Below are 17156 nucleotides of genomic sequence, written 5' to 3'. Positions count from 1 at the left end.
CCTCCATCTTCCCCACTCATCCCTCCCATCTCCCTCACTCATCCCTCCATCTCCCTCACTCATCCCACCATCTTCTCCACTCATCCCTCCATCTTCCCCACTCATCCTTCCCATCTCCCTCACTCATCCCACCATCTTCTCCACTCATCCCTCCATCTTCTCCACTCATCCCTCCCATCTCCCTCACTCATCCCTCCATCTCCCTCACTCATCCCTCCCATCTCCCTCACTCATCCCTCCATCTTCCCCACTCATCCCTCCATCTTCCCCACTCATCCCTCCATCTTCTCCACTCATCCCTCCCATCTCCCTCACTCATCCCTCCATCTCCCTCACTCATCCCTCCATCTCCCTCACTCATCCCTCCCATCCCCCTCACTCATCCCCCCCATCTCCCATACTCGTTCCACCATCCCTAACTGCTTATTTCTCCATCTCTCCCACTCACCCGTGCGTCTCCTCCACTCATCCCTCTGTCCCTCCCACATTCCTCCATCTGGTCATTGAGACTGAATTCTGACGAAGGGTCGCAGATCTGACACGTTAACTCTCTCTCTCGCCGCTGTCCGACCTGCCGAGTATTTCCCGCGTTTCTTGTTTTGATTTCAGATTTCCTGCATCTGTTCAAACTTGTTGGAGGAATCTTGAAGAGCAGGGTTTTCCGGCCACGCCCGCAAGCACTCAGAAATTCCCGCCCGAGGTGAAAGAACCTGTACGTGGCCCGTGTCCCGCCCGTGCCAATCGTGCGGCGGGCAGAGCGGAAGAATCCAGCCTGAAGTGGTTAGCACTGCTGCTTCTCAGTGCCAGGGACCCGAGGTCGATTCCCGGCTTGGGTCACTGGGCTGGATTCTCCAAAGGCCTGTGCCGAAACCGCGGGCGGATTCTCTGATTCTGAGGCTGAGTGTTGACTCCGCCGTAAACGCCCTCGCGTTTCCCAACGGCGTCAACGTGGCCTCAGGATCAGCAATTCTGACCCCTACAGGGGGCCAGCACGGCGCTGGAGCGAGCCTCGCCGCTCCAGCTGCCGATCCCGGCGTCAGCTGGGTGCGGCGCGATCCGCGCCGTCTCCCCTCTCCGCGCCGGCCCCGACACAACAAGGCGTAGGGCTAGAGGGGCCGGCGCGAAAGGAAGGAGGCCCCCAGCCCGCCAGGCCGGCCCGCCGATCGGTGGGCCCCGATCGGGGGCCAGGCCACAACGGAGGCCCCTCCCCCCGGGGTTGGACCCCCCCCCCACCACAGGCCGCCTCCGGACCCTTCCACGCCGAGGTCCCGCATGGACGCCGCCGGTGGGACTCGGGTTTTCTGTTATGGCCGCTCGGCCCAGCCCGGGCCGGCCACGCTGGCGCCAATGGCAGAGCGGAGAATCGCGTCCCGGCCCCGGGCTGAGAGAATCCCTGCGTTTGGCGCGGGGAGGATAATCGACTTTTACGTGAGAATCGGGCCCGGCAACGCTCCCGCGATTCTCTGCTCCCCGGAGAATCACTCATCCGAATCACGACGCGCCACTGGGGGGCCATTGCCAGAGACCCTCCCAGCGATACTCCGGTCCCAACCAGCTGGGTTCCCGACGGCATGGCTCTAACCAGGTCTGGCCGGTCGGGACTCAGTCCGCGCGCCCCCCTGGTGGGGGGTGGGGGATCCAGAACCTGGGGAAGGGGCCGGTCAGTGTAAGCGGCACGGGGCAGATCGGTGGGACCTTCTTTCTTGGTCCTGGTCTGCGGGCCGCTGGGGGACGCCGCCGTGCGCATGCGTGGACTCGGATCCGGACGTGCGGGGGCCCGTATCCGCAGCCAAAGCTGTTTGAAGCTCCCCGGGTCCCTGCCAGCCCCCTGCAGGGACGTCAATCACTCTTTATTTTTTTCAGGAAAGTCCGGAGTGAAACGCCAGCATGTTTACGCCAGTGTGGGGACATAGCCCCATTTTTGGAGAATCCAGCCCTGTCTGTACGGAGTCTGCACGTTCTCCCCGTGTCTGCGTGGGTTTCCTCCGGGTGCTCCGGTTTCCTCCCACAAGACGTGCTTGTTGGGTGAATTGTCCCGAAAGACGTGCTTGTTGGGTGAATTGGACATTCTGAATTCTCCCTCAGTGTACCCGAACAGGTGCCGGAATGTGGCGACTAGGGGCATTTCACAGTAACTTCAGTGCAGCGTTAATGTAAGCCTACTTGTGACACTAATAAAAATTATTATTATATTCACTGTCGTAATTTACGGAACACGGCAGCTAATTTCTGCACAGCAACATCCCATAAGCAGCACTATGACACTGAGCAGAGAATCTTGGTTTTTTTTTGCGATGTTAAATGAGGGACAGGCAGCTCGGGGCCAGGGCTCAGTGTCTATCCTGGAGCCAGCGTCCCCAGGCAGTGCTGCATTGCAGTGGCAGCCTGGATCTGTGCTCGAGTATCGGGAAGACCCGGTAATGTGGCTGCAGGGCGGGAGGGAAATAAGCCCAGTGTAAAATTAGGAGTAATTGGAAGGAGCAAAAGAATAATGTGCAGCCTGAGACAAAGGGGCTGGTTTAGCACAGGGCTAAATCGCTCTTTGAAAGCAGACCAAGGCAGGCCAGCAGCACGGTTCAATTCCTGTACCAGCCTCCCCAAACAGGTGCTGGAATGTGGCGACTAGGGGCTTTTCACAGTAACTTCATTTGAAGCCTACTTGTGACAATAAGCGATTTTCATTTCATTTTATTTTCTAGACAGAGCGGGTTCTAGGACCCAGCGTGAATGTAGCCAGCAAGCTGAGCCAATAGAGACAGGGGGGCAGAGTTTGGAGCTAGTGGGACTACAAGCGCGAAGCTGTCAGAATCTCAGAGAGAGAGAGGTTGCAGATTGGTAAAGACCACGGACTCCGCAGCTACTGGAGAGAGAGAGGGAGGCTGCAGAGTGGGGAAATACCACGGACTCCGCACCTATTGGCAGCACCTTAGAGAGGGAGGCTGTAGAGTGGGAGACACTGAGCACTCTGCCAACAACATCTCTCAATACGGACAGCAGACAGGCAGCTTGGAAATACTGAGAGGCTGCAGTGTGGACATATTGGGAGAGAGGAGACAGAGAGAGGAGAGAGCAGCAATGAAGAAACAGCAGAGTCAGTCCTGGCTGTGAAGGAACAGGAAGATCCCATGGGCTATGTCTTCATCAACCTGGGGGTGCATCGCCCTGCGAGCCGCGCAGCATAGAATCATCCAATTTACATTGCACAGGAAGGCCATTCGGCCCATCGACTCTGCACCCGCCCCTGGAAAGAGCACCCCACCCAAGTCTGTAGTGTGACGGACATCTCTTGCTCACCCTTGCAAAGCCCCCCCCACCCCCCTTGACTGTCTCAGCAACCTCACCCCCCTCATTAACATCACCCCCCCCCCACCTCTCCCCTACCCCCCACCCACCCCCATTAACCTCAACCCCCCCCACCCCCCTGAATTGCCTGAACCCTATTCTGCTCTCTCCTTTACTGTGCTGAAAGTTGGGAAGGGGGGGGGGGGGGGGGGAGAGGTCCCCCATCCCGGGAGAGGATTGTCCCAGAGGAGTTGATGAAAGGCGAGGTTGAGATTGTCAGAGTGACAACAGGAGGCAGCCTCTCCCAGAGTGTGGACAGGACCAGGGGGGGCGGTTCTGAAATAGCCCGGTGTGAGATCTGGAGGGAGGTTGGCAGGATGGATGGGCTGAATGGCACTGGAGCTGTCAATCTGACCAGCAGCGGCAGCAGTGTGAAGGAATTCCCTGCTATCCCCACAGTGATGTTTGTCTTTGGGGTGGTGGGGAACCTGATTGCGATCGTGGTGCTGTGCAAGTCACGCAAGGAGCAGAAGGAGACCACTTTCTACACACTGGTGTGTGGGCTGGCAGTCACTGACCTGCTGGGCACCTGCCTGGTCAGCCCGATCACCATCATCACCTATGTGAGGGGTAACTGGCCCGGGGACGGGGCTCTCTGCGAGTACGTCTCCTTCGTCCTCCTCTTCTTCGGCACGTCGGGCCTCAGCATCATCTGTGCCATGTCCATCGAGAGGTACCTGGCCATCAATCACGCCTATTTCTACAGCCACTATGTGGACAAGAGGCTGGCTGGCATCACCCTCTTCACCATCTACCTGGCCAACACCCTCTTCTGTGCCCTGCCCAGTCTGGGCCTGGGTAAGACCATCAAGCAGTTCCCCCAAACCTGGTGCTTCATCGACTGGCAGACCCTGGAGCCTCGCCACGCCGCCTTCTCCTACATGTACGCCGGCTTCAGCTCCTTCCTCATCCTGCTCACCGTCATCTGCAACGTGCTGGTGATCGCCGCCTTGCTCCGCATGCACCGCCAGTTCATCCGCCGCACCTCGCTGGGCACCGACCCCCGCCAGCGGGAACTGCGTCGCCGCCGGAGCTTCCGCCGCTTGGCCGGCGCCGAGATCCAGATGGTCATCCTGCTGATTGCCACCTCGGCTGTGGTCCTGACCTGCTCCATCCCACTAGTGGTGAGTCCCTGACACTCAGCTTCACACCCACCCAGAGAGAGACACCTACCCAGACACAGAGAGAGAGACACACACACAGACACAGAGAGACCCACCCAGGCAGAGAGGGAGAGAGAGAGACACACACACACACAGACACAGAGAGAGAGTGAGACACACACACAGACACAGAGAGACCCACCCAGACAGAGAGAGAGAGAGACACACACACACACACACAGGGAGAAAGACAGACACCGCGAGAGAGACACATACACACACAGACACAGAGAGAGAGTGAGACACACACACAGACACAGAGAGACCCACCCAGACAGAGAGAGAGAGAGACACACACACAGACACAGAGAGTGAGACACACACACAGACACAGAGAGAGAGACACACACAGACACAGAGAGACCCACCCAGACAGAGAGAGAGAGAGACACACACACAGACACAGAGAGTGAGACACACACACAGACACAGAGAGAGAGACACACACAGACACAGAGAGAGACACACACACAGACACAGAGAGTGAGACACACACAGACACAGAGAGAGACACAGACACAGAGAGAGAGTGAGACACACACACAGACACAGAGAGAGACACACACACAGACACAGAGAGTGAGACACACACACAGACACAGAGAGAGACACACACACACAGAGAGAGAGACACACACACAGACAGAGAGAGACACACACACACAGACAGAGAGAGAGAGAGAGAGAGAGTGAGACACACACAGACACAGAGAGAGCAGTCAGAGAGAGAGAGAGACACAGAGTGAGAGAGAGACACACACACAAATAGGCCATTCAGCCCAACTGGTCAGATAGGAATAATAATAATCTTTATTATTGTCACAAGTAGGCTTACATTAACACTGCAATGAAGTTACTGTGAAAAGCTCCTAGTCGCCAGATTCCTGCGCCTGTTCGTGTACACGGAGTGAGAATTCAGAATGTCCAATTCACGTAATAGACTCCACACAGACAGTGACCTGGCGTTGGAAAGAAATCGATAGGATAGATGCGGGCAGGTTGTTTCCACTGGCTGGTGAAAGCATAACTAGGGGGCATAGTCTCAAAATAAGGGGAAGTAGATTTAGGACCGAGTTTAGGAGGAACTTCTTCACCCAAAGGGTTGTGAATCTGTGGAATTCCTTGCCCAGTGAAGCAGTTGAGGCGATCTTGTTGGATGTTTTTAAGATAAAGATAGATAGTTTTTTGAAGAATAAAGGGATTAAGGGTTATGGTGTTCGGGCCGGAAAGTGGAGCTGAGTCCACAAAAGATCAGCCATGATCTCATTGAATGGCGGAGCAGGCTCGAGGGGCCAGATGGCCGACTCCTAGTTCTTATGTTGCTATGCTGGTCACTGCGGGCATTCCTCCCAGCCTGCTCCCAGTTCGCCCTCTCAGTAAATGCCTTCATGTAGCTTTTCCTTCAGAACTCTCGGTTATCCATCTCAACCGCTCCCTGGCTCACAGACTCCACGTACTCTGTCGGAAATTCCGATTGGATTTATGGGATTATCTATTTCCGCAGCCTCTGCTAGTGGAAACATCTCGCTATCTACCCAATTGAAATGCTTTCCTAATCTTAAAGACCCATCAGTCGTTAACGGTGGTGGTTGGAGATGTGTACCCATGACACGCCCGAATATGAAGTATTTCCCCTGCGCACAGCCTTAACGTGTTTGATTCCTTCGGTACAATTGCTCCTTTATTGAAGCAGTGGGAGAGGAGTTTTCCACAATCTCTTGCCGTCGCAACGTGGTGAAATCGGTGTGAACTCAACCCCCAAGTGTCGCCGAGCCACAGCACAGGGACAGACCATTCGACCCCTCCCACCCTCCCTTTCCCGATGGCCCTGGAGATATTTCCACATTCACGTATTTACTCATTTCTCTTTGGAAAGTTACGATGGAATCTGGCAGCAGAACCTTCCTTTCCCCAACTCGCTTCTTAATTATGTGCCCTCGGTCCCTCAGCATTCTGCACCCTCTGTCCCTCAGCATTCTGCAACCTCGGTCCCTCAGCATTCTGCACCCTCGGTCCCTCAGCATTCTGCACCCTCTGTCCCTCAGCATTCTGCACCCTCTGTCCCTCAGCATTCTGCAGTCCCTCGGTCCCTCAGCATTCTGCACCCTCTGTCCCTCAGCATTCTGCACCCTCTGTCCCTCAGCATTCTGCAGTCCCTCGGTCCCTCAGCATTCTGCACCCTCTGTCCCTCAGCTTTCTGCACCCTCTGTCCCTCAGCATTCTGCACCCTCTGTCCCTCAGCATTCTGCACCCTCTGTCCCTCAGCATTCTGCACCCTCGGCCCCTCAGCATTCTGCACCCTCTGTCCCTCAGCATTCTGCACCCTCGGTCCCTCAGCATTCTGCACCCTCGGTCCCTCAGCATTCTGCACCCTCTGTCCCTCAGCATTCTGCAGTCCCTCGGTCCCTCAGCATTCTGCACCCTTGGTCCCTCAGCATTCTGCACCCTCGGTCCCTCAGCATTCTGCACCCTCTGTCCCTCAGCATTCTGCACCCTCGGTCCCTCAGCATTCTGCACCCTCTGTCCCTCAGCATTCTGCAGTCCCTCGGTCCTCCAGCATTCTGCAGCCTCTGTCCCTCAGCTTTCTGCACCCTCGGTCCCTCAGCATTCTGCACCCTCGGTCCCTCAGCATTCTGCACCCTCGGTCCCTCAGCATTCTGCACCCTCGGTCCCTCAGCTTTCTGCAGTCCCTCGGTCCCTCAGCATTCTGCACCCTCTGTCCCTCAGCATTCTGCACCCTCGGTCCCTCAGCTTTCTGCACCCTCGGTCCCTCAGCATTCTGCACCCTCTGTCCTTCAGCATTCTGCACCCTCGGTCCCTCAGCATTCTGCACCCTCTGTCCCTCAGCATTCTGCACCCTCGGTCCCTCAGCTTTCTGCACCCTCGGTCACTCAGCATTCTGCACCCTCTGTCCCTCAGCATTCTGCACCCTCGGTCCCTCAGCATTCTGCACCCTCTGTCCCTCAGCTTTCTGCACCCTCGGTCCCTCAGCTTTCTGCAGTCCCTCGGTCCTCAGCATTCTGCACCCTCGGTCCCTCAGCATTCTGCAGTCCCTCGGTCCCTCACCATTCTGCACCCTCGGTCCCTCAGCATTCTGCACCCTTGGTCCCTCAGTTTTCTGCACCCTCGGTCCCTCAGCATTCTGCACCCTCTTTCCCTCAGCATTCTGCACCCTCGGTCCCTCAGCATTCTGCACCCTCGGTCCCTCAGCATTCTGCAGTCCCTCGGTCCCTCAGCATTCTGCACCCTCTGTCCCTCAGCATTCTGCACCCTCTGTCCCTCAGCATTCTGCACCCTCTGTCCCTCAGCATTCTGCACCCTCGGTCCCTCAGCTTTCTGCACCCTCTGTCCCTCAGCATTCTGCACCCTCTGTCCCTCAGCATTCTGCACCCTCGGTCCCTCAGCATTCTGCACCCTCGATCCCTCAGCATTCTGCACCCTCGGCCCCTCAGCATTCTGCAGTCGCTCGTCCCTCAGCATTCTGCACCCTCTGTCCCTCAGCATTCTGCACCCTCTGTCCCTCAGCTTTCTGCACCCTCGGTCCCTCAGCATTCTGCACCCTCGGTCCCTCAGCATTCTGCACCCTCGGTCCCTCAGCTTTCTGCACCCTCGGTCCCTCAGCATTCTGCACCCTCGGTCCCTCTGCATTCTGCACCCTCTGTCCCTCAGCATTCTGCACCCTCGGTCCCTCAGCTTTCTGCAGTCCCTCGGTCCCTCAGCATTCTGCACCCTCGGTCCTTCAGCATTCTGCACCCTCGGTCCCTCAGCATTCTGCACCCTCGGTCCCTCAGCATTCTGCAGTCCCTCGGTCCCTCAGCATTCTGCACCCTCGGTCCCTCAGCATTCTGCAGTCCCTCGGTCCCTCAGCATTCTGCACCCTCTGTCCCTCAGCATTCTGCACCCTCTGTCCTTCAGCATTCTGCACCCTCTGTCCCTCAGCATTCTGCACCCTCGGTCCCTCAGCATTCTGCACCCTCGGTCCCTCAGCATTCGGCATCCTCTGTCCCTCAGCATTCTGCAGTCCCTCGGTCCCTCAGCTTTCTGCACCCTCGGTCCCTCAGCATTCTGTATCCTCTGTCCCTCAGCATTCTGCAGTCCCTCGGTCCCTCAGCATTCTGCACCCTCGGTCCCTCAGCATTCTGCACCCTCGGTCCTTCAGCATTCTGCACCCTCGGTCCCTCAGCATTCTGCACCCTCGGTCCCTCAGCATTCTGCAGTCGCTCGTCCCTCAGCATTCTGCACCCTCGGTCCCTCAGCATTCTGCACCCTCGGTCCCTCAGCATTCTGCACCCTCTGTCCCTCAGCATTCTGCAGTCGCTCGTCCCTCAGCATTCTGCACCTTCTGTCCCTCAGCATTCTGCACCCTCGGTCCCTCAGCATTCTGCACCCTCGGTCCCTCAGCATTCTGCACCCTCTGTCCCTCAGCATTCTGCACCCTCGGTCCCTCAGCATTCTGCACCCTCGGTCCCTCAGCATTCTGCACCCTCGGTCCCTCAGCATTCTACACCCTCTGTCCCTCAGCATTCTGCACCCTCGGTCCCTCAGCTTTCTGCATCCTCTGTCCCTCAGCATTCTGCACCCTCGGTCCCTCAGCATTCTGCACCCTCTGTCCCTCAGCATTCTGCACCCTCGGTCCCTCAGTATTCTGCAGTCCCTCGGTCCCTCAGCATTCTGCACCCTCGGTCCCTCAGCATTCTGCAGTCACTCGTCCCTCAGCATTCTGCATCCTCTGTCCCTCAGCTTTCTGCACCCTCGGTCCCTCAGCATTCTGCAGTCCCTCGGTCCCTCAGCATTCTGCACCCTCTGTGCCTCAGCATTCTGCACCCTCTGTCCCTCAGCATTCTGCACCCTCGGTCCCTCAGCATTCTGCACCCTCGGTCCCTCAGCATTCTGCACCCTCGGTCCCTCAGCATTCTGCACCCTCGGTCCCTCAGCATTCTGCACCCTCTGTCCCTCAGCATTCTGCACCCTCGGTCCCTCAGCATTTTGCACCCTCTGTCCCTCAGCTTTCTGCACCCTCGGTCCCTCAGCATTCTGCACCCTCGGTCCCTCAGCATTCTGCACCCTCGGTCCCTCAGCATTCTGCACCCTCGGTCCCTCAGCATTCTGCACCCTCGGTCCCTCAGCTTTCTGCACCCTCGGTCCCTCAGCATTCTGCACCCTCGGTCCCTCTGCATTCTGCACCCTCTGTCCCTCAGCATTCTGCACCCTCGGTCCCTCAGCTTTCTGCAGTCCCTCTGTCCCTCAGCTTTCTGCACCCTCGGTCCCTCAGCATTCCGCACCCTCTGTCCCTCAGCTTTCTGCACCCTCGGTCCCTCAGCTTTCTGCACCCTCGCTCCCTCAGCATTCTGCACCTTCTGTCCCTCAGCATTCTGCACCCTCGGTCCCTCAGCATTCTGCACCCTCTGTCCCTCAGCATTCTGCACCCTCGGTCCCTCAGGATTCTGCACCCTCGGTCCCTCAGCATTCTGCACCCTCGGTCCCAATCTCACATTTTCCCACATTATATCCCATCTGCCAATTTCTTAGCAACTCACTTAACCCATCTATATACCTACAACTTACTCTCCCACCTGTCTTTGTATTGTCCGTAAATGTGACAATACAGTCGTTGTGACAATACAATAATTGTGACAATACAGATAGTAAATGGCTGAGCTCCCAGCACCAATCCCGGTCACGCTCCATTCGTTACAATTTGCCTTCCTGAAAAGTTATCCCAGTTCTCTGGATTCCTCGCTTTGATCCGAGAGAGACCATGTCGGGATTTGAAAAGAAAGATGAGAATATTAAAACCAAGGTGTTGCTTCAACAGGAGTGAGTGTGTGTCAGCGAGCACAGGGGTGATGGGGGACTGGGACATGCTGTGGGTTAAGACTTGGAAAGAATATTTTTGGTTAACGGAGGCTGAATTATTCTTTTACGAGATGTGGGTAAGGCTGGCTAGGCGGGCGTCATTGCAAATCCGAAATGGCCTCGGTGAAGGCAGGAGTGTGTTCTAATCGCTGAGGCCCGAGGTAATAAAAGGCGTGAATGAGGGTTTCAGCAGCTGATGTGTTGAGGCAGGAGTGAATCACGCGGTTACAGAGTGGAAATAGGGGGCGGGATTCTTCCATGCCGCGCCGTATGGGAGAATCGCCGTTCGCGTCATTTTTTCCCGCGGCGCCGGCCCGACGCGGGATTGTCCGCGGCCGGGGCGCCGATTCTGCGGCCTTGATCGGCCGAGCAGCCGTGCGGAAAGGGCAGAGTCCCTCCAGCACCGTCCACACCTGCTCGCAGCCGGCAGTGACTCTGTGCGTAGGGTCGGGGGGGCGGGGAAAAGCGCTCCTTCCCCGGCGGGGGCCTCTGATGGGGTCCGGCCCGCGATCGGGGCCCACCGATGGACGGGCCGGCCTCTCCAGCCCGGGCCCTATTTTATTACGTGGTCGGCCCCTGAACCCCTGCGCCATGTTGCCTCGGGGCCGGCGCGCTGAGGAAGTCCCCCGCGCACGCGCGGGTTGGCGCCGCGCCCAGCTGGCACCGGGAAGGGGGGCTGGAGCAGTGTGAACCGCTCCAGCGCCGTGCTGGCCCCCCCGTGGGGGACAGAATCAGTCGTGCCCGCGCCCGTTTCGCGACGGCGTTCATGACGGCGCGAACATTCTGTCTCCGGAGAATCGCGCCCTGGTTGTCTTCGTGGCAGCATAGGTCTGTGTTCAGAAACTGATCTCGGGATCCAGTGTGACGCCAAGGTTGCAAACAGAGTGGTTCAGACACAGGTAGTTGCCAGAGAGATGGACAGAATCAAAACTGGAGGAGCAAAGTCTCCCCAGGTGTGATTAGCTGAAAGTCCTGGTTAACCAGGGCGGTATTGTAGTCGGTAAGATCCGTGCAGTGGTCACTTCTACCAATACTGCAACAGACGGCTGCGTCAGTGACAGGTAGCTTGGCGGGGATGACGCTGATTTGATGTTTCGCTGTCTGGGAGATATCTCAACCCCCTGAGCCAGTTTGATCGTACCTGATCTGGACCGCCATTAATCGTCTTGGCTATCCTGCTTTTTAATGCAGGCTTTGAACACTCAGGGTTTGACATTGATTTGATTGTCTGCAGGCGGGGCAGCTCCTGCGACCGGCTGTTCGGAGCCGCACACTGGCCTCGCCAGATAGCAGAGTCCAGAGAATTGCAGCTCCCAGTATAAACAGACAGGAATAGTGGAGCAATGTTGCCCCCCAGTGGCTCTAACCTCAAACTGATCAGATTCACACAGCAGACTCTCAATTCACTCCAGACTCTCTCGATTCAGACCAGACTCACTCGATTCACACTCCAGACTCACTCGATTCACACTCCAGTTTCACTCGATTCACACTCCAGACTCACTCGATTCACTCCAGTCTCACTCGATTCACTCCAGACTCACTCGATTCGCACTCCAGTCTCACTCGATTCACACTCCAGACTCACTCGATTCACTCCAGTCTCACTCGATTCACACTCCAGACTCACTCGATTCACACTCCAGACTCACTCGATTCACACTCCAGACTCACTCGATTCACTCCAGTTTCACTCGATTCACACTCCAGACTCACTCGATTCACTCCAGTTTCACTCGATTCACACTCCAGTCTCACTCGATTCACACTCCAGACTCACTCGATTCACACTCCAGACTCACTCGATTCACTCCAGACTCACTCGATTCACACTCCAGACTCACTCGATTCACTCCAGTTTCACTCGATTAACACTCCAGACTCACTCGATTCACACTCCAGACTCACTCGATTCACTCCAGACTCACTCGATTCACACTCCAGACTCACTCGATTCACACTCCAGTTTCACTCGATTCACACTCCAGGCTCACTCGATTCACTCCAGACTCACTCGATTCACACTCCAGACTCACTCGATTCACTCCCGTCTCACTCGATTAACACTCCAGTCTCACTCGATTCGCACTCCAGACTCACTCGATTCACTCCAGACTCACTCGATTCACACTCCAGACTCACTCGATTCACTCCAGTCTCACTCGATTCACACTCCAGACTCACTCGATTCACTCCAGTCTCACTCGATTCGCACTCCAGACTCACTCGATTCACTCCAGACTCACTCGATTCACTCCAGACTCACTCGATTCACTCCAGTCTCACTCGATTCACACTCCAGACTCACTCGATTCACACTCCAGACTCACTCGATTCACTCCAGTCTCACTCGATTCACACTCCAGACTCACTCGATTCACTCCAGACTCACTCGATTCACACTCCAGACTCACTCGATTCACTCCAGTCTCACTCGATTAACACTCCAGACTCACTCGATTCACACTCCAGTCTCACTCGATTAACACTCCAGACTCACTCGATTCACACTCCAGTCTCACTCGATTAACACTCCAGTCTCACTCGATTAACACTCCAGTCTCACTCGATTCACTCCAGACTCACTCGATTCACACTCCAGACTCACTCGATTCACACTCGAGTCTCACTCGATTCACACTCCAGTCTCACTCGATTCACACACCAGTCTCACTCGATTCACTCCAGTCTCACTCGATTCGCACTCCAGTCTCACACGATTCACACTCCAGTCTCACTCGATTCACACTCCAGTCTCACTCGATTCGCACTCCAGTCTCACTCGATTCACTCCAGTCTCACTCGATTCGCACTCCAGTCTCACACGATTCACACTCCAGACTCACTCGATTCACACTCCAGTCTCACTCGATTCGCACTCCAGTCTCACTCGATTAACACTCCAGTCTCACTCGATTCACTCCAGTCTCACTCGATTCGCACTCCAGTCTCACACGATTCACACTCCAGTCTCACTCGATTCACACTCCAGTCTCACTCGATTCGCAGTCCAGTCTCACTCGATTAACACTCCAGTCTCACTCGATTCACACTCCAGTCTCACTCGATTCGCACTCCAGTCTCACTCGATTAACACTCCAGTCTCACTCGATTCACTCCAGACCAACTCGATTCACACTCCAGTCTCACACGATTCACACTCCAGTCTCACTCGATTCACACTCCAGTCTCACTCGATTCGCACTCCAGTCTCACTCGATTAACACTCCAGTCTCACTCGATTCACACTCCAGTCTCACTCGATTCACACTCCAGTCTCACTCGATTCGCACTCCAGTCTCACTCGATTAACACTCCAGACTCACACGATTCACACTCCAGACTCACTCGATTCACTCCAGACTCACTCGATTCACACTCCAGTCTCACTCGATTCACACTCCAGTCTCACTCGATTCGCACTCCAGTCTCACTCGATTAACACTCCAGTCTCACTCGATTCGCACTCCAGACTCACTCGATTCACTCCAGACTCACTCGATTCACACTCCAGTCTCACTCGATTCACACTCCAGTCTCACACGATTCACACTCCAGACTCACTCGATTCACACTCCAGACACACTCGATTCACACTCCAGTCTCACTCGATTCACACTCCAGTCTCACTCGATTCACTCCAGACACACTCGATTCGCACTCCAGTCTCACTCGATTAACACTCCAGTCTCACTCGATTCGCACTCCAGTCTCACTCGATTAACACTCCAGTCTCACTCGATTCACACTCCAGACACACTCGATTCACACTCCAGTCTCACTCGATTCACACTCCAGTCTCACTCGATTCACACTCCAGACACACTCGATTCACACTCCAGTCTCACACGATTCACACTCCAGACTCACTCGATTCACACTCCAGACACACTCGATTCACACTCCAGTCTCACTCGATTCACACTCCAGACTCACTCGATTCACTCCAGATACGCTCGATTCACACTACAGTCTCACTCGATTCACACTCCAGACTCACTCGATTCACTCCAGACTCACTCGATTCACACTCCAGACTCACTCGATTCACACTCCAGACTCACTCGATTCACACTCCAGACTCACTCAATTCACTCCAGGCTCACTTGATTCACACTCCAGACTCACTCGATTCACTCCAGACTCACTCGATTCACACTCCAGACTCACTCGATTCACACTCCAGACTCACTCGATTCACTCCAGACTCACTCAATTCACTCCAGACTCACTCGATTCACTCCAGACTCACTTGATTCACACTCCAGTCTCACTCGATTCACACTCCAGTCTCACTCGATTCACTCCAGACTCACTCGATTCACACTCCAGTCTTACTCGATTAACACTCCAGTCTCACTCGATTCACACTCCAGACTCACTCGATTCACTCCAGACTCACTCAATTCACTCCAGACTCACTCGATTCACTCCAGACTCACTTGATTCACACTCCAGTCTCACTCGATTCACACTCCAGACTCACTCGATTCACTCCAGACTCACTCGATTCACACTCGATTCACACTCCAGACACACTCGATTCACACTCCAGACACACTCGATTCACACTCCAGACTCACTCGATTCACTCCAGACTCACTCGATTCACACTCCAGACACACTCGATTCACACTCCAGCCTCACTCGATTAACACTCCAGACTCACTCGATTCGCACTCCAGTCTCACTCGATTCACACTCCAGTCTCACTCGATTCACTCCAGACTCACTCGATTGACACTCCAGTCTCACTCGATTCACACTCCAGTCTCACTCGATTCACTCCAGACTCACTCGATTCTCACTCCAGACTCACTCGATTCACTCCAGACTCACTCGGTTCACACTCCAGACTCACTCGATTCACTCGATTCACACTCCAGACTCACTCGATTCACTCCAGACTCACTCGATTCACACTCCAGACTCACTCGATTCACTCCAGACTCACTCGATTAACACTCCAGTCTCACTCGATTCACACTCCAGACTCACTCGATTCACACTCCAGACACACTCGATTCACTCGATTAACACTCCAGTCTCACTCGACTCACTCGATTCACACTCCAGTCTCACTCGATTCACACTCCAGACTCACTCGATTCACACTCCAGTCTCACTCGATTCACACTCCAGACTCACTCGATTCACACTCCAGACACACTCGATTCACTCCAGACTCACTCGATTCACACTCGAGACTCACTCGATTCACTCCAGACTCACTCGATTCACACTCCAGTCTCACTCGATTCACACTCCAGACTCACTCGATTCACTCCAGTCTCACTCGATTCACACTCCAGACTCACTCGATTCACACACCAGACTCACTCGATTCACTCCAGACACACTCGATTCACTCGATTAACACTCCAGTCTCACTCGACTCACTCCAGACTCACTCGATTCACACTCCAGTCTCACTCGATTCACACTCCAGTCTCACTCGATTCACACTCCAGTCTCACTCGATTCACACTCCAGACTCACTCGATTCACACTCCAGACACACTCGATTCACACTCCAGTCTCACTCGATTAACACTCCAGACTCACTCGATTCACTCCAGGCTCACTCGATTCACACTCCAGACACACTCGATTCACACTCCAGACTCACTCGATTAACACTCCAGTCTCACTCGATTCACACTCCAGACACACTCGATTCACACTCCAGACTCACTCGATTAACACTCCAGTCTCACTCGATTCACACTCCAGTCTCACTCGATTCACACTCCAGTCTCGCTCGATTCACTCCAGACTCACACGATTCACACTCCAGTCTCACTCGATTCACTCCAGATTCACTCGATTCACACTCCAGACACACTCGATTCACACTCCAGACTCACTCGATTCACACTCCAGTTTCACTCGATTCACACTCCAGCCTCACTCGATTCACTCCAGACTCACTCGATTCACACTCGATTCACACTCCAGACTCACACAATTCACACTCCAGACTCACTCGATTCACACTCCAGTCTCACTCGATTCACACTCCAGACACACTCGATTCACACCAGACTCACTCGATTCACACTCCAGTCTCACTCGATTCACTCCAGACTCACTCGATTCACACTCCAGTTTCACTCGATTCACACTCCAGACTCACTCGATTCACACACCAGACTCACTCGATTCACACTCCAGTCTCACTCGATTCACTCCAGTCTCACTCGATTCACACTCCAGTCTCACTCGATTCACACTCCAGACTCACTCGATTCACTCCAGACACACTCGATTCACACTCCAGTTTCACCCGATTCACACTCCAGACTCACTCGATTCACACTCCAGTCTCACTCGATTCACACTCCAGTCTCACTCGATTCACACTCCAGACACACTCGATTCACACTCCAGACTCACTCGATTCACACTCCAGTCTCACTCGATTCACACTCCAGTCTCACTCGATTCACACTCCAGACACACTCGATTGACACTCCAGACTCACTCGATTCACACTCCAGTCTCACTCGATTCACACTCCAGTCTCACTCGATTCACACTCCAGACACACTCGATTCACTCCAGACTCACACGATTCACTCCAGACTCACTCGATTCACACTCCAGTCTCACTCGATTAACACTCCAGACACACTCGATTCACACTCCAGACACACTCGATTCACACTCCAGTCTCACTCGATTAACACTCCAGACACACTCGATTCACACTCCAGACTCACTCGATTCACACTCCAGTCTCACTCGATTAACACTCCAGACACACTCGATTCACACTCCAGACTCACTCGATTC

General features: G+C 54.9%; 1 protein-coding gene across 1 annotated transcript in view; it reads left to right on the top strand.

The window, feature by feature from the left end:
- The first annotated feature begins 3464 nt into the window (after nucleotides 1–3464).
- Nucleotides 3465–17156, top strand: part of LOC140429066 (prostaglandin E2 receptor EP4 subtype-like) — a 69663-nt gene continuing 55971 nt past the window's right edge. Inside the window, exon 1 of the mRNA XM_072515608.1 lies at nucleotides 3465–4466. Coding sequence (XP_072371709.1) covers nucleotides 3537–4466 — 930 coding nt within the window. The 5' untranslated portion in view covers nucleotides 3465–3536. The remainder of the gene's footprint in view (nucleotides 4467–17156) is intronic.

The sequence above is a fragment of the Scyliorhinus torazame genome, chromosome 9, assembly GCF_047496885.1.
Source record: "Scyliorhinus torazame isolate Kashiwa2021f chromosome 9, sScyTor2.1, whole genome shotgun sequence".
Classification (NCBI taxonomy): domain Eukaryota; kingdom Metazoa; phylum Chordata; class Chondrichthyes; order Carcharhiniformes; family Scyliorhinidae; genus Scyliorhinus; species Scyliorhinus torazame.
The sequence above is the reverse complement of the archived record's forward strand: the minus strand, read 5'-3'. Positions and strand labels throughout refer to the sequence as shown.